General features: G+C 39.2%; 2 protein-coding genes across 3 annotated transcripts; both read left to right on the plus strand.

Annotated features, from left to right (window-relative positions):
* The first annotated feature begins 125 nt into the window (after nucleotides 1-125).
* Nucleotides 126-5621, plus strand: cacybp (calcyclin binding protein). 2 transcript variants are annotated; one of them, XM_077514711.1, is made up of 6 exons: nucleotides 126-297; nucleotides 1308-1518; nucleotides 1608-1704; nucleotides 3192-3291; nucleotides 4774-4868; nucleotides 4959-5621. In XM_077514711.1, exons 1-6 carry the CDS (start codon nucleotides 280-282, stop codon nucleotides 5122-5124), a joined length of 687 nt encoding a protein of 228 aa, XP_077370837.1. In that variant the 5' UTR covers nucleotides 126-279; the 3' UTR covers nucleotides 5125-5621. The 2 variants fall into 2 exon arrangements, with proteins under 2 accessions (XP_077370837.1, XP_077370829.1); XM_077514703.1 differs by lacking the exon at nucleotides 126-297 and adding an exon at nucleotides 938-1063.
* Nucleotides 5622-6543: 922 nt separating this feature from the next.
* Nucleotides 6544-19484, plus strand: plk3 (polo-like kinase 3 (Drosophila)). The gene is made up of 15 exons (XM_077514726.1): nucleotides 6544-6899; nucleotides 7965-8072; nucleotides 8174-8290; nucleotides 8446-8575; nucleotides 8770-8857; nucleotides 10716-10811; nucleotides 12850-13048; nucleotides 13163-13289; nucleotides 13462-13577; nucleotides 14219-14339; nucleotides 14443-14526; nucleotides 14814-14976; nucleotides 15062-15191; nucleotides 15269-15379; nucleotides 17778-19484. Exons 1-15 carry the CDS (start codon nucleotides 6681-6683, stop codon nucleotides 17973-17975), a joined length of 2007 nt encoding a protein of 668 aa, XP_077370852.1. The 5' UTR covers nucleotides 6544-6680; the 3' UTR covers nucleotides 17976-19484.
* The last annotated feature ends 1218 nt before the right edge of the window (nucleotides 19485-20702 follow it).

Consider the following 20702-nt stretch of genomic DNA (forward strand, 5'->3'; position numbering starts at 1 on the left):
CTATCCAAGTTGAGCAATTAGTGCGAATTTAGAGGTAGAATATACATAACGTAAATGTTCAACATGATTGAACCGTTTCCAGGAAGTTACCCTCCTATCTGTAATGCCATCTTTGAGCACTGGGTGGCGGTAGCGCACTCAGTCTCGTGGAGAGGCAGCTGAATTTGGCGGCGAGGAAGAAGGTGGTTCGACTGAATGGACGCACATGACTAGCGGACCTGCTAGGTACAAGATTGCGTTTTAAAGTAAATCAAAAAAATTACAGCATCCAAACCCAAAATGGATCTAACAGAGCAGGTACGTAATATGTTTTCAACTTATTTAGTTAATCTATGTATGAGGTTACATAGACGCATTTGTAATTATTTACTTGGCCAGCATGCTTTTTACGGTTAAAATGAAAGTAATGCTACACATGCTAGCTAGCTAGATTACTTATCATAATAAAATGTCTTTCTATTTTTCTTCTTTATATTCTATTTGAATTTGTTTTTCAGTGCTGTTCTTTTATTTGCTTGTACTTCGTCGTTTGGACTACTTAATCAATACAAGTGATTGGGTGAATATTCACGCTGTACAGGATGACTAAAGTTAAAGTAGTCACCTAAAAGCAGCCACTTTTTGCCAACGAACTTGTTCGGACTTGGCGGGGGCATTCTGCTTGTAGAACATTCGAGAACAGCTTGTATGTATGTGAAATGACGTCATAGTACGAGCAGCTTGTACGCATATATTTATTTATTATTAATTTGTTTTTTTTACATTTTCATTAATCATTTTGACATTTGACATGAAAACCAAAATGTATCAAGACGGAATTTAAAACCGTTGATAAACCTAATGCATCTAACCGTTTTCTATCAGTCATGACGTCATTAGGTTGAGCACGTGAACAACAATCAGTTGCGAAACTGCCTTTAAAGGAGATATTACGTATTTTTCTTCCATGATGTCAAGTAGCAGGTAGCTTACTGATGTCTATAACGTTACTACTGTAATTTACATTATTTTCATCAACACTCCTGTTTTGATGTTGATCATGATGGTGTCTACGTTCGAAGCAGTCAGTATTTTTTTTTTTAGGTGATACTTGTTGTAAAAGCTTTGATTAGATTGACATTTAATGAGAATCTAAAAATGTTCAATAGCTGCAGCTTCTCACATAAAGTTGGGAAAACTCTGCTTTAGTTGGTTGGTTGCTAGTTGAATGTAAACACCAACCTTACTAAAAGATGAGAATGAGCTCAAATGTGAATTTCTGAGTTTTCACAAAACTTTAAAGACACTTGAACTCTCCCTGAAAACAGATCAACCAGTTGGAGGCAGACTTGCAGGAGCTGCGTTCGCTCATTGAGAAGGCGGAGAGGAAGAGGGTGCAGGAGCTGCTCAAGCAAGAGCAGAAGAATGTTGAGAAAGAGCTCGCCGCCAAGCGTCAACAGAAAGAGCAACAAGCCCGGAGGCAGGCCGACCCGGTGGCGTCCACCAAGGCGGTGTACACGGTCAAGATCACCAATTATGGTAGGGCCTGCAACACAATGCTTGTGATATTTCCCGTCGATTACAATCTAATACAATATGCGTGCGATGCGTGTTTCAATCCAATACAGCGTGGGACCAGTCGGAGAAGTTTGTGAAAATTTACCTCACGTTGAAAAATGTGCACAAGATTCCATCTGAGAACGTGGAATGCAAATTTTCAGAAAGGTATGTGGCACTCGGGAAAAGCACAAGTTGGTCCAGGGTAGGGATGTAACGATCCTGGCAATGTTGTGATATTGCGATATTAAAACTGCCGCAATATATCGTTGTCGTCATGTCACGATATTAAAAGAAGCACATCTGTTCAAAGAGTCAGGTTGATTTCCATTTGTGCAGTTCTCGCACCCTCTGGTGGCTACTTTTTTAAGTGCAGTTTAATTTTGACAAGGCATGTTTGGGCCCTTCTATGTTTAAAATCCACGTTAATGGTTAGATGAAGGGGAACGTAATTTGCTTGTGAATCGAGTCAATATGTGGAGGAACTCGATGTGTGCTTGCATTATCAACTATGTGCCTCAATATATGTATTATATTTATATATTTTTATATATATTTATACTATTTTCATTTCTTTAATGTGCAAAATCATAATAGTGTGTTTTTCTTTTTTTGTATTAGCTAATTCTTTCTTCTTTTTTTTCCCCCGCCAACTTCCCTACCATATTGTGATAAATTCAGATATACTGTACCAATTTATTTATTTTTGTACTCTAAGTCACTGTTCCTGCAACTTATACTCAGGTGGTACTTGTACATAATAAAATTATAGCTCGGACTCTAATCCAAAATCCCCATTCCCTAATTGTGTTGACTACAGTGAACAAGTTCCGGTTAGTTTTGAAACTTCCACTTGTAAGAAAAATAGTTATTTTTAGTTTAAAATGGCTTACCTTAACTAGGTATTTCACTTATTTTGCCCATTATAGCTCTAAAAGTTCATATTTTCTCTGTAATTAATTTGATACTTTTATTATTTTTCACATACAAATTAGTATCTTTAAAAACACATTTTGCAACTCGCTGTCGACTGAAAATGACATCACAAGGGCTCAGGTAACCAATCAAAGCTCACCTGCTTTCTAGGTTTGGTCATGTGACATTCACAAGCTGCGCTGTGATTGGTTACCCGACCCCTTGTGATGTTATTTTCAGTCGACAGCAAGTTGCAAAATGTGTTTTTAAATGTACTAATTGTACAAGAAAAATATTGAAAATATCAAATTTATTATAGTCAAAATATTAATGTTTGACTGCCAAAAATGGCTAAATAAGTAAAATATCCCACACACATCACATTGTGGCCAAAGGTGGAATCCTGGTTGGTTATTGCACCTTTTGGTGTTGTAAAATAGTAAATCTTTGTGGTGGTGGATGCCGCATGCTAAACTCGCTAGCTAGCTGGGGAGTTGGTCCCTTAGTTTGTTGCAGGGAGAGGCAGCAGCAAACTACAGACATACTGGCACACTTGGTTAACATGTGCACTTTAGCTGTAATAAATTCATTCAAAATGTAAAAAAAAAAAAAAAAAAAAAGAGGAAGATCCATCCTTTAATTCAATAATAATTGCCTTCAACAGTGGGAGAACAATCTCACATTAGGAAATAATTCTTTGACATCAAATCATGTGGATGTTGTACCTGCCACTGCTGCAGGTCATTTTCCGTGTTGGTGAAGGAGCTCGACGGGAAGAATCACCAAATGACCGTTCTCAATCTGTTGCATCCGATTGATGTGCAGAACAGCAGCACCAAGGTAACAAACACTTTGAGCTCTCGAACGTCAAATTGTTTAGCAAATCATGTTGACATATTTTGTAGGGATGCGATTTCAATTTTGGATGCTCATGATCAAAAAAAAGAAAAAAAAATTGTAACTCAAGAAAAAAGGATAAATGTGCCGAATGACGCAGTGTGTTTGCAAGTGCTCTAAATGCAGCATATTGGTTGTGCAGAAAAATAATTACACACATTGTTTATCTAAACACAATAAATAGTTTGTTTTCGCTACTTTGCCAGCTTAATGCTTGCACTCAATGCAAAACTGCCATCAAAAATTAGCATTAGACATCAATAGAGACCTTCAATTTTAACCTTCAACTAAGAAAACGTGACACACAAACACTGTACGAACATATTACAGTCAGGTAATATAAAAATACTCACAAGCTCATATCTTTTTAAACTGTGATGAGTTACATTAACTCATTTGCTCCCAATAACGTGTAAATACGTTTTTTTTAATGTTCTAAGTGTCCCAAAGACGTATTTATACGTTGTTTTTTTTTGTTTCTTTTATGCGAGAGCATATAGAAGGCTTTGATTCAGCCTCTCAACTGCAAAGAGCGGTTGCAGAAATGGTAGTTATTACACAAACGGCCAGCAGGTGGCAGCAGAGCAAAGGAGATCAACCAGAGCCATGTAGAAAAAAAAGCTTTTTCAATTACTTAAAATTTTAAATAGATTTGTGAAAACTGATGAAACTTAGCTCTCTTCTAATGCTAATTGCTGCAAAATGGAAACAGATAGAAACATACTTTTTTTTTCCTGATGAAAGAAGAGACTTTAATCGTTCTTTTGATGCTTTTATAGCAATTGAACACAATATTCTGCGGGCCTTGCAAAATCAGTCAAAATCCAGTAAAACAGCCGGGAGCGAACGGGATTGCGAAATGTGAAAATGGCTGGGAGTGAATGAGTTAAGAAAGTCCACCATTGTCTTCTTCTATTCTTTTGGTTTTCGTGCAAGTGTATCTCCATGTGTGCACCACACTGCCCCTGAGAGGCCAAAGTAAGCGTAACTTTTCATTGATGTTTACATCTATTTATTAGTTTGTGTGTTTTTGCTGCTTTTTAAAATACATGATTATTCAACGTTTTACTTCATAATTTTCTGGTTCTTTTAAGTTATATTTAAAATTGATTTGTGGTAGTTGAATGAATGCTAAATTTGAAAATCAATGAATAATAGTTTGTGAATCATGATCTCAACATTAGTCAAAATAATTGTGATGATAATTTTTTTTCCTCAAATGCCTGCTCAGGATTTTCATTTACTTTTACAGTGGACTCGCGCCATAGAAGCTCCTATTCAGTAAATTACAATTATTTACAAAATTAACGCTTTATTAGAATAATATTAAATGTCACGTTTGCACATTTCTATTCCATATCCACTTTCTTCGCTCCCATTTTGTTTCGCAATGTCTTTTTAAAAGCCCCGTTCTGCTCCCCACAGATAAAAACAGACATGGTGGTGATCATGTGCAAGAAGCAGGCCGCCATGAAGTGGGAGTGCCTCACCACATTGGAAAAGCAGTCCAAGGAGAAAGAGTAAGACGTTGCCTCATTCGATTGGGATGATTTTTCGAACGCAACCATCTCATCCCCATTTCTCCTACGTCCGTTTCTCCCTGCCCGCAGCAAGCCCAACATGGATGACAACGCCGACCCCAGCGACGGCCTGATGAACATGTTGAAGAAAATCTACACGGACGGCGACGACGAGATGAAGCGAACCATCAACAAAGCTTGGTCGGAATCCCAGGAGAAGAAGATAAGAGGAGAAGAAGGCATGATGGATTTTTGAACTCCGTAGCAGGAACTAACACGAGAGTTGATTGTTTCCAGCTGTGACCAATACACAAATGAGATTACTTCCGTCGCTTTGTGGAAATCTTGGATGACTTGTGTCATGATGTGCGTTGTTTTAAAAGAGTGTACAACCCACTACTGCTAGGATGTTCTGGTTTAACTTTGAGCAAATCTACACGTTCAGAAAATTGTATTTGTGTCCTGTACAAGATATGCAACGTGCAATTAGACCTGATATTAAAAAAATATATATATTGACATGAGTGCTTACCACCATCAGCCTTTATTTAATTGACATTCCATAAATACACAATGGTAGCTCAGAGATGTTAAGTTTCCAAAAATAGGTTGCTTTTTTTTATACACCATGTCATTTGTGATTCTTTTTTGTTTTTAGTCACTTTTTTTGTTGCTTTTATGTAATTGAAGGATTGTTAGCCCACACCATTCCAGTTATTCGTGCAGTTCTCATAAATACAATTCTAAAACACATTTTTTGTTCGTTTTAGTTTGATTCTATTTGATGACAAACAAACAGAATGCACTCATAATATGCTACCGACAGGTGGCACTGTTGAGTCATGTTTCCAGAGCACAAACACGAGTCCTCGGTTTACGCTGCATTTGCTAATACGTACGTCGGGACACATCGTAGTCTCACTAACCTAAGTTAAAACTATTTATTTGTACGAAAATCACTTGTCCATCAATATAAAACAAATGAAGACCACAAGTAGTGGTCAACTCAAAAAGGTTCGCACCCTCAAAACGTATGCATGCTATGAAGCTTTTGTCCACCAGATGGCAGTCTAAACATACCGATCAGTGCTAAAGACGCACACACGTGAGGACGTATGTAAACGTTGGAAATAGATTGTGAGAGGAGAGGGGCATTGTGGGAGACGTAGTCTAGATCAGTGTTGTAAGATAATGTAAATTTGATCCAGCATACGACAAATATCAGTGGTGTGCTGACAGGCCAACAACATTGTGTCTGCTGGCCTAAACATAATCGGAAGTGCTGATACAGTTATAATTTAAATGATAAATAAATTACTGTATATTTGATTCCCAACAGTCTTTGCTCTTCATCTGGTACCGTCGGATGCCGTTTGCGTTCTACTGCTTGCAGTAGGTTGTGTTGGGGCGATAAATAGCATTTCCATTCATTTCATTGCGAAAAGATGATTTACGTTCCGACTGGTTTGAGTTCTGAGTGTGGCACCAGATACCCAATAAAAGCTTACAAGGCGACACATTTGGGGAATCGCATCATAAGGCCGCATCAAGTGTTTCTTTCCACTCATTCACATTTTCTTCCATTTTGATGAGCATGTCTGGACCATCTCCGCCTAACCACGCCCAGTTGGTGACGTCCCACCGCCTATATATAGTCATCGTGGGGCATTCTGTCCGGACATGCCAGATGGATTCAGTGGACTGAGACGGACGTTCTCCCTAAAAACACACGACGTTTCTCCTCCCAAAAAAAAAAAGGAATATAACGAGATTCTTTTTGTGTGTTTCGCGTGACGCCGCCGCCGCCTTCAAATGGATATCGGATGTTTCACGGCGGCGCAGCGTCTGTCGTGCCACGCCATGAATGCGGATTTAACCAAGAAGCCTGCCGCCGAAGGAGCCCAACAAGCCGGCGCTCCGGGGGCCAAAGCCGGCCGCTCGAAATCCGAGTCGGCTAAACCGGAGCTGGCGCAGGTGGTGGTCGACGCCAGGACGGGACGCTCGTACAGTAAAGGGAAGCTTTTGGGAAAGGTACTTGAAGATGCGATTCCATGTGCGTGTGTCGTTAGCATGTTGCATGTGTGGCTAAAATTACACGCGGCGGTGTTGCAGGTGTGCGTGTAATCAGTACAAGGTGTGTCAATTTTTGACGGAAAACGACTCGAAGCTTCTTATTTTTGTCACAAGACGCGCCGCGCCTATAAAGATATATTATTATTTTAAATTATTATTATTAGTAGTGTTATTATTTCTAAATTGCCAGCCAATCGTTTGGGTCAACATGTTGCACGTCATCGCTCACTTGCTGCCAAGTCATGCCTGCAGTTGTGAGATGCCGCAGAGCCGCCGACCACATCAGTTTCACGGTTAATGAGAATGCAGCAACCCGGCCTCCCTCCCAGCCTGCCTGCTATCGTCCATCCGAGCCTTTTTTTTTTATTTATTATTTATTTATTTTTTTAATGCATCAAACTCATTCAAATGACGCCATTGATGTTTCAGGCACAACGACCGAGACTGGGGAAAAAAAACAAAAAAACTATCAGCTTTCTAAGATTAAGAATGTGTTTTGGACTCAATTGATATAATCAAGGGTGGCCATTTCAAGGTCCCGTGTGGTGCACCAATCAATGTGTACTATGGAAAATGAAAGGTTAAATGGGCCTGCGAATGTAGATTTTCTCCCCCACCCCTGCAATCGAGTTATGAAATCTATTTTGACCAGTTCAAATGTGATCAACTCCATTTTCCTTCCCAAGGGGGCTTTTGGAGGAGACTTGATTAAAATGTGGTTTTAAATGGCCTCTTAATGTGAGCTAGAGGTGGCCGTTAAAGTCCTAAATCAAAATATTAGGCGGTGGATGATATTGACGATTATGTTCTCATGATGAAATAAAAATTTGACATCTCTTGCAAGCTGCTGATATTTATAGACTTGTTTAAGATATGAAAACCGTTTCAGAGAGTGTTTTTGCCACTGTAGAAAGTGTGCTTAGTGGCGTCTTGAGTCATTTGTGTGAATGAGAATCTGTGTGTGGATTCCCCACCCTTGCATTAAAGTTACTCGGGTTATTGACTTCCCTTCTTCTCCCCAAGGGTGGTTTTGCGCGATGCTACGAGATGACAGACCTGTCGAACAACAAAATGTTCGCCGTCAAGGTGATTCCACAGAGCAGGGTGTCCAAACCGCACCAGAGGGAGAAGGTATTCATATGACTGCGGCACACAGTGTTGTGATTTTTTTTATTTTTTATTTTTATTTTTGTGTCCCCATCACAAATGAAATGTCCGTCTCCTTATCGCAGATCACCAATGAGATCGAGTTGCACAAAACTCTGTCGCACAAGCACGTGGTGAAGTTCTCGCACCATTTCGAGGACCAGGATAACATTTACATATTTCTGGAGCTCTGCAGTCGCAAGGTGAGGACTTGTCCGGAACACGACGGGCGCAACAAATGCAATCTGACGGCTGACGTCAGTCCATGGCAGCCTTGTGCATCCGCTGACGTCTTGCTGAAGGTTACAGGGGTTGGCTCATTGCGCCCTCTCCCCTTCTTCCTTCCCTCCACATGCAGTCACTGGCGCACATTTGGAAGGCGAGACACACGCTGACGGAGCCCGAAGTGCGATATTACCTCAGGCAGATCATATCGGGCCTCAAGTACCTCCACAGCAGAGGCATCCTGCACAGAGATCTTAAACTAGGTATGACAGTGGGAGGGGGGGGGGGGGGGGATGGGTGGCATGTTCTGTTATGATGGGAATGTTGCGAACGAGCGTGAAAGCATCCGAAGTATCTGCTGTGACTTTGACCAGGCTGCGGAATGCTGACTTTGGTGGTGGGTGAAAAATAGAAAAGGAAAAAAAAGGCTTTTGTCTCTTTTTTTTTTTTTTTTCAGGCAACTTCTTTGTGAATGAAAACATGGAACTGCGACTGGGAGACTTTGGCCTCGCCGCCAAGCTGGAGACGGTCGAGCAGAGGAAAAAGTACGTTTCTTTGCAGGGCTACAAACTCACAGATTTACAGGGTGTTCCAAAATGGTTGACCCCATTCTAAATGCTCATATCTCGGAAACTACTTGATGGATCTTAATGAAACTAAATACACATTTTTGAAGGTCGTAAGTTTTATTGGTTAAATTTACAAAGAAAAGTACAAATATTTGTTGGTTCTATGACATATTTTCATTAATGTTCAATATGAGCGCTGCCTGTGACTCTGCACACGTCGAGTCGGTATTCAAGCTCGTGCCAAAAAGGGCCCTTTTCTTGAAAGTTTTGGTGCCAAGTCCTAATTTGTTTTGTAGTTGGTGCCTTCTTTGCAAAATTTGTGAAGAAGGCAAGCTGCACTGTCTTCGGTGACTGAGTCCGAGCATACTCTAACACGCAAAATGCCTTTTCTTTTGAAGTGAACGGCATTTCTTAACCTGAAAAGATCGAAATGTCAAACGTTACACACAAAAAACTTGAAACTTTTTCTATACACGCTGTGAAAATCTGAGGTCATTCCAATGAAAACTGTCAAAATTATTGGCCTACGAGATGGGGTCAACCATTTTTGAACACCCTGTATATCTTTTGTTTTTTTTTGTTTTTTTGGGATGGAGTAATTATTGCTAATTATTGAGCATTTTGATGACATTATTGGCCTTTTATTTAAAAATTTGACGGCCAATATGAGATCAATTTAAAACTGTTAACTTACAGTAACTGCAAATTTTTAGTTAACTTTATAGAAGATGCTCATGACCTTGGGAAATCTCAGACATTGTTTTTGTTTGTAAAAACTAAGTAAAAAATTTAACGTTTCAGGAATTTTCAAATTTTGTAAAATTTTCATGTAGAATTATTATTTTTTTTTTTAAAGATATGCTCATGACCTGGAAGCTTCAAGAACTTTTAGAATTTTATAAAAAAAAAAAAAAAATCTCATGTCTAAGATTTAAATGAATGAATAATTCAAAAATCAGAAAAGGCGTTCAATAAACATGCTTAAAAATGATCAATAAAGTTAAGAGTTGGTGTCTTTTTTTTCTTTTCTTTTCTTTTTTTCTTTTCTTTTTTCTTTCTTTTTCTTTTTTTTTTTTTTAATTTGACCTTAATATTTTCCCTTTTAGTGAAAGTTGCAAATAACTGGTTATCGGTGTTAGCTTGACTACTTAATAACCTATATTATTGACCCTAATGTTAATTTATGTGAAGACATTGTAAATGTTTATTATTTATCACAATGATTAGAAACATAAAATACTGCAATACTGTATTTCAAGCAATCTTTGCCTGGTGTTCATTGTCAAACGATCACTTCTTGAGTCCTAGGAAATCACAATGTCCCTTCTCTGAACTATTTTTTACATAGGCCTGCAGGCTCTACTCACGATTGTACTCTTCTTGGGGTGCTTTTTGGCACCCGGTTGGTGACCCCTGGCCTAAGGTGATGAAGCACAAGGTTGGCCAAACAACACTCGAGTGCGTTTTTTTTTTTTTTTTTTTGGTCATAACGTGGATCAGAATGAATGCAAAATCCTGTCTACTGGGATGTATTGCATTAACCTTGCATTTGTAGTTCAAGGTGTTCCGTTTTCCAACTGTGATTGCACACTTGGCATAATTTTTCTGCGCTTGTGTAATCATGCAGCCTTTCTCGATCACCCACCTCAACCGGTTTCCAAACGGCGGCGGTTGAATGTAGCGCTGAAAGCTCAAGTTTCAGTGCAGGTTTGACACGTTGCCGTGGAATACCAGAGTCAAAATAGTTTTTAGCGTGGCCCCCTTCAAGATGGCGTCGGCATGCTTTGAATGTTTGAAGATGTCTAATTGACTTCTCCTGTGCGTCCCTCTTTAGAACCATCTGCGGAACGCCCAACTACTTGGCCCCCGAGGTTCTCAACCGGCAGGGCCACGGCACCGAGTCTGACGTTTGGTCGCTTGGATGCGTCATGTAAGTCAACAGACTTGGCAGTCATGTGTAACCTCGCACCTTTGTGTCGGCCTTTTGAAGCTTTGTGTGCCTTGAAGTCGTTCTACTGGCGTCGTCTTGAGCAAGCCGGAACATGAATGACAGTCAATTGTGAAATGAGGACAAAATGTGCCGAATACAGTGATGTCAAAACGTCTTATACGGTCTGTTTCCAATTTGATAGCAGTATTTGGGCAGATAATCGAACTTGGCTAAACTGCTTATTGCTATTCCTTACTTTAAAACTCAATACAGAGAGTTACACTCGTTTAACCAAACCGTGTTCACTTTTTGTCTCATCAAAGTCAGCTAGCTTAATGCTAATACGCAATGCAAAAACACCATGAACTATTTTTGATTACTTGCAGTAATTATAAACAACTTGAACACAAGTGGTAGCAGCGCATATGCAGACAATGCTGAAGCATTCCCACATATGTTGTGATTTTTACTCTCCACACTTTTGTTTGCCGCCCAACAACTCCCACATAATTCCAATTTACATTGTTCAAATCTCAACTAGCTTAAAAAATTCACATGGTATATATCGTCTGATTCCACATTACTTACAGTATTTGCACAATTTACAATTTAATAACAACTTTTCCCCATTCATTTTCAATGGGACAGTCATCTAACTTTTTCCAAGTATCTCTTTCCACGCCCACTTCCATATATATATCTTATTACCAGGTGTCTGATACTGCTCAGTGGCACAGTTGGTAAAGTGCATTGTCCAGTAACCAGGAGGTTATAATTTCATAATTTATCTCTCAATGTGCTTTCAGCATTCTCATGCAATTTCTCCAGAAATTGCACTTAGTCTAGTTTCCTTATTATTTGACCCTTATTATATATATATTTTTTTTATTCCGCCGTATTTTGTCCTTCAAGTACTTGTATATTTTTCAACCGATTCAAACCTTTCCAAATTCAACATGTTCCAAAAATTCATGTTTCGCTGGCCGTTATTTTTCTCATTCCTAACTTTTACACGTTTGCCACAATTCAACATTTTTCACCCCTTAAGAAAAATCCCCATTCATTTCCAATGACAAGTCACATTGAACAATTCTTTCTCTTTCAACATTCAAAATGTTCCTCATTCAATTCACCTTGAGTGATTTTCAATTCTCATTTTGCACATTTTCATCAGTATCATTTCACCTGTTTCCACAAAATTGTCATTTAATAGGGTTCCACATCATTCACTGTATGCATTTTTCATCACTACCATTCAATATCAGGCCAAATCATTCAATACCATTTAACGTAATTTTTTTTTTTCCCCCCAACATCCCCATTTACCGAATTCAGTGATTCCTCATTTGTGTTTGTTTTTTTGTGTTTTTTTTTCATTCCCCATTTTAGCATTCACACAATTTATCCAGAAATTGCTTCATTTACAGTAGTTAAATAAACAAACACTAAATGTTTTGTGGGGGCAACACTGGAACAGATTAATGGCATTTCCATTCATTTTAATGGGGAAACATGATTTGAAATAAGTGTGGTCACAAACTCGTAAGTCAAGGCACCACTATATTTGTAACTAAAATAGTCTCATTTCTCTTTCTAACAGTTCAGAAGCAAAAAAAATAAAAATAAAATTGCTCCATTTTCTGCTCTGTCAAGGTTGCAATTTATGGAACGTATCACTTTACTGATCCTCAAATAACACCTTTAAAATTGCCATCTTATTACAGATGGTAGTTTTTATTTTGATTCTGAATTAGGAGAGATTGGTTGCGACCAAGTGCTGAGGCGTGGATCTATTCTCGAGGGCTGTGGACCACCCAAAAATTTAAGAAAAATCTGAAGTTATTTGCCTTAATGGGTTTTTTTTTTTTTTGTTTGTTTTTTTTTGTCTTAAAACAAAAAGCTGATTAAACAATAACTAATTGAACAAGTTGCATCCTTAGACTTTTCTGTAATTTGGACAGCCCCCGCCCCTGTCTAATCACTCAGCATGTTTGTGGTGAGTCATGACCCGGTTTTTGTGTGCGGCGTTCGCTTTCAGGTACACGCTGATGTGTGGCAACCCCCCCTTTGAGACTCTTGACCTGAAAGAGACGTACAAATGCATCAAGGAAGTTCGGTACAACCTGCCCTCTGGGCTGTCGCCCGCCGCGCAGAAACTCATCTCGAGCATCCTGCAGAAAAACCCCAGTGACAGACTCACCCTGGATCAAATTCTCAACCATGAATTCTTCACCAAAGTAATTCACGTTCACAGAACTTGATTGATCCCCCGTGTGGGGAAAGGGAACGGAGCCCAACTCTAAACTGCCGGCGTCGTTTTAACGGTCATTGTCTGTCGTTTCCCCCTGCAGGGTTTCACTCCAGACAAGCTTCCCCCCAACAGCTGTGTAATGGTGCCCGAGCTCCATCCTCCCACCCCGGCCAAGAAATTCTTCACCAAAGTGGCCAAGAGCCTCTTTAGCAAGAAAAAAGCCAAAGGTAAGCACGCGTCGACGGCATTTGCTTGTCTGCCCGGTAATTATACGGCACTTGTCGTCTTGAGAGGCCGGTTCCGTCTCGTGGGAACGTTTTTGCTTCAAAAGGGACTCTGCTCAAGTTGCGCGGCTTTGATTTGCAAGTTTTAATTTTACGGGTGTGACTCATGTTGCAGTGGAGAAGGCGCCTTGTGAGGAGAAAGAGGACAAAGATATTTCCAAGCTGGTGTCCGGCATCGTCAAGTGCTCCATCAACCGCCAGATCAGCTACAAAACTGTTGGCCCAAATGAGGTGAGGCCTATTTATTTATTTATTTATTTATTTATTTATTTATTATCCTCACCATTTCACATCTGATATTTTTGACTGTCTATTTTTGTCAACTTTTTAATCTGATGCACATTCAGTATGGCTGTTTTTACACTTGATGAGACACAGAAGTGAACAATTTGTATTATACAATACAAATGTAAATATTGTATAACATTTAGTTGACCTCCGTTGGCAATTATTTAATGGACACGCCTCTAAATGTAGGATGTTAAGGCCCTATTTAACTCTTTGACCGCCAAAAACGTTTTATGACGTATTCTAAAATCCTAATGAATGCTGCCATAAACGTTAATTTGTGTATTACGTTTTGTTTTGTTTTTCTCAATGGGCATCGCAACATCGTGTGCAGCGTTGATAAAACAGACGAGCTGTGATTGGTTGTTACCTGAGCAACTGTGATGTCATCTTCACGCGACAGCAAAGTGGCAAAATGGCTGCCGCTGAGATGGATTAAAAATGGCTGTATTTTGCTGCTTAACTCACAATCCATTATTAACCAGAATACCATATTAAGCGACTGGGGATGCAAAGAACATATTTTTTGTCTTGGAATTTATTTTGGGTTGACTTGGTCTTTAATTCTCCTAACCCGGCCACAGGTGCCCACACCAACCGGTCAGCTGGTCAGCTCGGTGCCACTCGAGCAGACCCCCGCTGAGGAGGAATCCAGGAAGTCGATCTCGCGCTCCTTCAAGGGCACCATGGCCAGCAGCTCTGAACGTAGGAACATTTTTATTTTTTTTAATCACTCCAATGAGTTGTAACACACTATTTTTTTTTTTTTATTTTTTTATTTTTTTTTTATTTTTTTTTTTGTCTCTAGCGTGTGAGGATGTCATCACTCCCTCCGCCGTGGCTGAATCCGCCATGAAGGTTCTCAATGGCTGCTTGGCCGTCATGCCTGCAGGTAAGCTTCATTCCACATGTGCAGTAAATCACTTGGGGGAGGGGGGGGGGTCTTACTCGGTGTTGCGTCACATGGAAGGAAGTGGAGCGGTTACACTTTAATCAGACGGATTCCTTTTGCTAGCCTAAGAGCTTTAAAGCTTCATTTTCTGCTGACTTGTGTGGATTTAAGGGACTTGATGCCTTGTAGCTTTTGTGTAAAACTCAGATGTGGATTTTTTATTTTTTTTTGGTCATCTTGCCTTCTGCTTGTCTTGACTTTTTTTTTTTTTTTTTTTTTTTGTGCAGCCACACGAAACCCCCCGTGCCTGTTCAGGCCGCAGTCCTTCTTGTGGGTCACCAAATGGGTGGACTACTCCAACAAATACGGTTTTGGCTACCAGCTGTCAGACCAAAGCATCGGCGTGCTCTTCAACGAGGGGACGCACCTCAGCCTCTGTGACCAACGCAAGTGAGTGCAACGCCCTCGACAACCTCTCTTGAATGTCAACAAATACAAACGTCGATGTTTTTTGTGGCTGCGCTTCCACCCCCAGGACGGTCCACTACTGCTTGACCAACAACAAGCACTTTAGCTTCCCCGCCAGCTCGCTACCCGAGCAGCTTCGGAGCCAGAAACAAATTGTGGAGCTCATGGCCAACTACATGGAACAAAATCTCATGGAGGTATGATGATGAGAGAATAAAATAAAGCAAAATCAAGTGCATATTTGTCGGTTCTGACGCATTTTGTTGACCAACAGGGTGGCGATATTCACTGTCATGAACAAGTTGCTGGTCCTCCTCCTCTGCTGCTGCAGTGGGTGAAGACGGACCACGCGCTCGTCATGCTCTTCAACAACGGGACGCTACAGGTTGGTACAAGACTGGCACGTTTGCTTTACCACTTTGAAAATGGCAACTGGAAAATAACTAGTAAATTATAGCTTGGCTGACCTTTTTTATTTTTTTTATTTTTTATTTTTTCCCATTTATTTTTTTCCTTTAGACCTGCCTATTATTATTATGGCTATTATTATTATTATTATTATTGTTATTATTTTTTTATTATATTATTTTTTACTTATTTTATTTTTTGTAATTATATTTTTATTTATTATTATTATTATTATTATTATTATTATTATTTATTTTTATTTATTTTCCCCATTTATTTTTTTTCTTTAGACCTGCCTATTATTATTATTATTATTATGGCTATTATTATTGTTGTTGTTTTTTTATTATATTTTTTTACTTATTTTTTTTAATTATATTTTTATTCTGATTATTATTATTATTATTATTTATTTTTTTATTAATTTTTTTCTTCTTCACCTCCCCACAATTGAAGAGCTGTTTTCAACTAAAGGTGTCTGACATTTATTTCTTCAGTCGAAATGCACACCATGTACTTGTCAGACTCTGGTTGGAATCGTTCCATTTTGGGGGAGGGGGCAGTCCTGTCTGATGCAAATGCTAAGTACGGCTTTCGTTATGACGACCGGAATGAAACGAGCAGCTACACTCAGTGTTGCCAACTTGGTGACTGTGGCTAAATTTAGCTACTTAATTTTTTTATTTTTATTTTTTTGTGGTGCTATTGGAGACTCGTGGTGGCTGTGCCGCCCTGCAGAGCCGTCGGTGTTCACCACCCCCAATGTGACAGCCTGCGAATGGAAGTCACTTTTCAAGTCACCACTGGCTCATTTCACCCAAATTTTGCAAAATAGGCAAATTTACTTTAGGATTTCCATTTTGAATTTCTCCCTGGATTGGGTGTGCTGGCAGTCCCGAGGCACAACTGTTTGCATACAAGCTATTGAAAAATCAAATTGCCATAACAGCAGTATAGTTTGTAACGTTAAGTAAACCTTAATTAGACTTGTCATCAGAGGACAGAATGACAGCGGCATCAATTATGTAAATAAATAGTGACATCATTCCATCATGACATAACACAATCTTCCACTTAGTTCAACACAGTTTTTTTTTGTAATTTATTTTAAAAAAAAATTTATGAACCTTCCACCACAGTGTTTTTAGTACCACTGTGGTTGGGACCTCAATGAGTAGAGAAAGTAGCCATCTTGTCTCAGAATATCAGGGAGACTTTCTTAGTACTTTCTTAGCCTCATATTAAAACAAAAGATAAAGTTAAAATTAATATGATTTTTTTTTTTTAGTGCAAAATCATGTATTTGTAGAAATATTCCACAAGGGGATGTGTTGGAATTCTTGTCATTAATCTATCAATGCGCAGCCTGGAATCAGCAACTGTTTTCGTTAATGAAATAAAAACAAAAATGCTTAAAAAAAAAAAAAAGTACATATTAGTTTACCAACTAATTTAATGCGAGTCTCAGATTGATTGATTTTTATAAAGATGTATTTTTATTTTTAATCGTTAACAGCAGCACGGCTGTTAACTGGAGGAATGAAGGTCGAACTGTCATCTGGGAATTGTTGTCCTTTAACTTTGTCGCCTTGTAGTGACATCATCTAGCGGCAGCCAATAAAAAAAAGCCCCACCGGATGACATCACTGCTTGGCAACTAACTACCATGTTTGTGTTCGTTATAGCTCGGATGGCTCCTGAAATGTGACACTATGCAACAAGTGTTCTCCTTTTTTTTTTAATTTTGTAATTTTTTTAATTTAATTATTTTGCTTCAAATATGAAAAAAATATATATTTATACATTTAAAATCTTGCACACAAGAAATTCAAAAAAAAATTGTAAAGGAATACTTGACTCATTGAACAATTTTCAGCAGTGAAAAGTTAATATTTTGTCCAGAATAAATTTGATAACTTCATTATTTTTCATATTACATTTAATACCTCTTTAAAAAGTATTTTTTCTACTTTCTGCCAACTGATGATGACATCACCTGTGCTGAGGAAGTAGGTAACGGCCAATCATGGCCCACCTGTCTTCAGGGTTTGGTTAGTAAACTGACCCATGATTGGTCGTTACCTACTTCCTCAGCACAGGTGATGTCGTCATCAGTTGACAGAAAGTAGAAAAATGACTTTTTAAAGGTATTAATTGCACATGAAAAATGACGTTACCACATTAATTATAGACAAAATATAAACTTTTCACTGGTGAAAATGTCTCAATGAGTCAAGTTATCCCTTTAAACTAAAACATACTAAAAGTTAAAATGAAGCATTAAATAAATAATAAAACTTGCTCTGAAAATGAATATCATTTTGTGTATGAATCCTAGATGCCTTTCTTCATCCTCTCTCCTTTTGCGTTTTTAGGTGAACTTCTACACGGACCACACCAAGATCATCCTGTCCAAGTCGTCGTCGGACTCGTACCTGCTGACCTACATCAGCCGCGAGCGCGTCTCCTACGCGTACCCCCTCAGCGTGCTGAGCGAGATGGGCTGCACGGCCGAGCTGCGCCACCGCCTCAGATACGTGCTTCATCTCCTGCAGCACCACGCCGACGCCTGAGAGGAAAAGGAAAACAAAAACAAAAAAACAGACTGACTAACTGTGACTTTCGAGGAGGCTCAATGACCGGTTTCTGCTTGATTGCTTGACAGTTTTTGCAGCGCCGTAACGGGCCTCTCGTGAACTGGTGCCGAGGCAGCTGATGAGCTATGATATAATATTCCTGCCCATTTGATCAGATGACGCGTTGGCCTCAAGGTTTTGTGCCTGTCCAAAGTTTATTTTTGGCGATGTTGAATGATTGGACACTCCATGATAGATGCCTAAAAAAAAAAAAAATCTATATCTATATACGTATATCTATAACCCAACCACCAATTCTCCTTCTTGGTTGCATGGTGCCAGTGGAGCCTGCCGCTTTCTTATAGATGAAGTTAGTGCCGGGTGTGGTGTCTCCATGGAAACGCAACACTTAAAATTGCAACTCGTAATGGTTAAACACATGGTGGTGGACCCTCTTCTTTCTTCTCTCTGCCGATTCTTGACCTGTGGAAACCGACTGGTGCACTCATTTGTTTCAGTTTTTTGCAAAAAAAAAAAAAAAAAAAAAAAAAAAAAAATAGATATGAGCCAGCAGCAGATCACGCTATGATCTTTATTTACCTCACGCGCACACTTGACATTCCTGGCCATATTTGGACGCTGAGGTTTAAAGCGAGCCTTTGCTGCTTCTGCCTCATTGTTGCCCGTTTTTGTTCACTGACACGGAGTACTTTATGGGAGTGACATAGTGCACAGTTTTTTTTTTAGTTTTTTTTTTTTTACTCTCACCAGTTTTATTTGATTTTAACTCATTACCAAAATGCCTGTTTTCTTACGTCAGATTTTTAGAAATGAGTTTTAAATTGACACGGAGGTGAACGCGTCTGCCCACATGTTCTGGCAAAACAGACGGCCGGTCCGGGAAATAAACGGAGGAGAGGAGACGAGGAAGGGAGGGGGTGAAAAGTGCCTTTCTGAGGGATGTCTGTATAGTGCAATAACAAGCCTCTTTTTGTGAATGTCAAGCTGACGGCTTTGTCAATAGTTTGCGCGCGCTTTTGCGTTCGAAGGCGCGTCCGACGGCGCTACACTGTCACTTAACCTGGTATAAGCTTTGAAAATGAACCCGCTCTCATCCACGTATAATCCCCCAGCAAGAAGAAAAACGTGCTCGTCGTACTGTGACCCTCGTCGGTTTACATTTGCTTTCTCCACCAGAGTTTGTAACCTCAAAGCTGTGATCCGGAATGCAAAAGTGTCTCGTTCAAAGTGTCGTGTTTTCAGAAACATTGTGAAAGCGAGTCTGCCAATTCAGAGAAGTTTTGATTTTTTTTTTCTTTTCTTTTTTTCTGGCACATAATGTCCTGTTAATTTATTTTTTATTTATTTGGGTTACTTTATTATTTTTTTTAATTTATTGCGTATATGTATGGTCTTGACACAAGGAAATGTTCAATTCTACTCACCTTTTGTATGTATTGTATGGGGGGGTATATGGGACAAAAATAAAGTTTATTGAAAAGAAAATGTTATGCGTCAGTCATTTATTAAAAAAATAAATGACTCATGGGCACAATATTCCACTTATTTGCTTTGTCTCAATTTTTGCTGACCTCATTTGCAGCATTTTTATAGTTCATGCTCCACTGTCTCAACTTTTTGTATAAAACCTAATTATATTTTCCCAAAACACTAATAGACAAGCAGATATAATTTGTTTCATAACTACTTGTGTAAATGCCAGCACCCACTTGTCACCAGAAGTCAAGGAGAGGCCTGAAAGTGGGCCAACGAGCTCTGCAACCTGCTTTGCTTTGAGCACGTAGCACTAACGTGCTGATTTGACACCTTCAAATGCTGCCAAATGACGTGCTCGCGTCACTGCATACTCTCCTGTCACATTCTCTTTACCCGTGTGAACTCCAGCATTTAAAGTTGATTATATAGTAGTGTTTATGTATTAATAGAACATTTTCAGATTATGAAAGCTCATGTTGCTGGATTTTTTTTTTTTTTTTTTTTTTTAGATGTGATACTAAATAATACACATTTGGTCACTCGTTTGTGTTGTGAAGTACTGTTTGTGCGTCAAAATGGCATCCCAAATCCGCAAAATTAGCTAATAGGGTGGCGGGGGAAGGTACAAACAAACATGTCTTTAAAAAAAATGACGTAAGATGAACTAAACTAGGTAATGCAAAACAATGTAAAGTCACAGAAAGTAACTCAGCATAAAGCAAAATAAAGTAGAAGCAGTGGGAGGGGCGAGGGAGAGTGGCTGCTAGCAAGAACTCGCTGGAGCAGTTAACAAGAGTGGCTATCGGGAGAAGCTAGCAAATGATAGCGAGAGCAGAACAGAGAGAGACAACCGAATCACAGGACTCAGCGACGACCACCTGCAGGCCCCAGCTGTGGAAGGTAAGCGGCGGTCGATCACCAGGTTTAACTACCGTGCGTTCGCGAAGTTTTTTATTTTATTTTTTTATTTTTTTTGTGCGTTCGCGAAGTTGTCCTTTGGGCACCGTAGCAGGAAAATGGCGGCGAAACATGGCAACCTCCTGTAAGGATCGGGGCGACCAATGTAATATAATTAGCCTGCGATTATGTATTAAAAACAATATATATACATAAATGTAGGCTACGTTGATGTAATAGAACATATTTTTTTGCATATTATTGAGCATAATAGCGGGAAGTGTAGAAACACAACATAAACAGAAGTAACATTAAGAAACTTGACATAAA

Source organism: Festucalex cinctus, chromosome 1 (genome assembly GCF_051991245.1).
Source record: "Festucalex cinctus isolate MCC-2025b chromosome 1, RoL_Fcin_1.0, whole genome shotgun sequence".
Classification (NCBI taxonomy): Eukaryota; Metazoa; Chordata; class Actinopteri; order Syngnathiformes; family Syngnathidae; genus Festucalex; species Festucalex cinctus.

What these genes read in the sequence shown, in the direction of transcription:
- cacybp (XM_077514703.1), top strand. Translation starts at nt 1,031, where the DNA reads ATGTTGATCATGATGGTGTCTACGTTCGAAGCA. An exon ending in TGGTGTCTACGTTCGAAGCA is followed by an intron (nt 1,064 to 1,307) that starts GTCAGTATTTTT and finishes CCCTGAAAACAG; the next exon opens with ATCAACCAGTTGGAGGCAGA. An exon ending in GAATGCAAATTTTCAGAAAG is followed by an intron (nt 1,705 to 3,191) that starts GTATGTGGCACT and finishes CCACTGCTGCAG; the next exon opens with GTCATTTTCCGTGTTGGTGA.
- plk3 (XM_077514726.1), top strand. Translation starts at nt 6,681, where the DNA reads ATGGATATCGGATGTTTCACGGCGGCGCAGCGTCTGTCGTGCCACGCC. An exon ending in TAGCAAGAAAAAAGCCAAAG is followed by an intron (nt 13,290 to 13,461) that starts GTAAGCACGCGT and finishes CTCATGTTGCAG; the next exon opens with TGGAGAAGGCGCCTTGTGAG. An exon ending in CTTGGCCGTCATGCCTGCAG is followed by an intron (nt 14,527 to 14,813) that starts GTAAGCTTCATT and finishes TTTTTTGTGCAG; the next exon opens with CCACACGAAACCCCCCGTGC.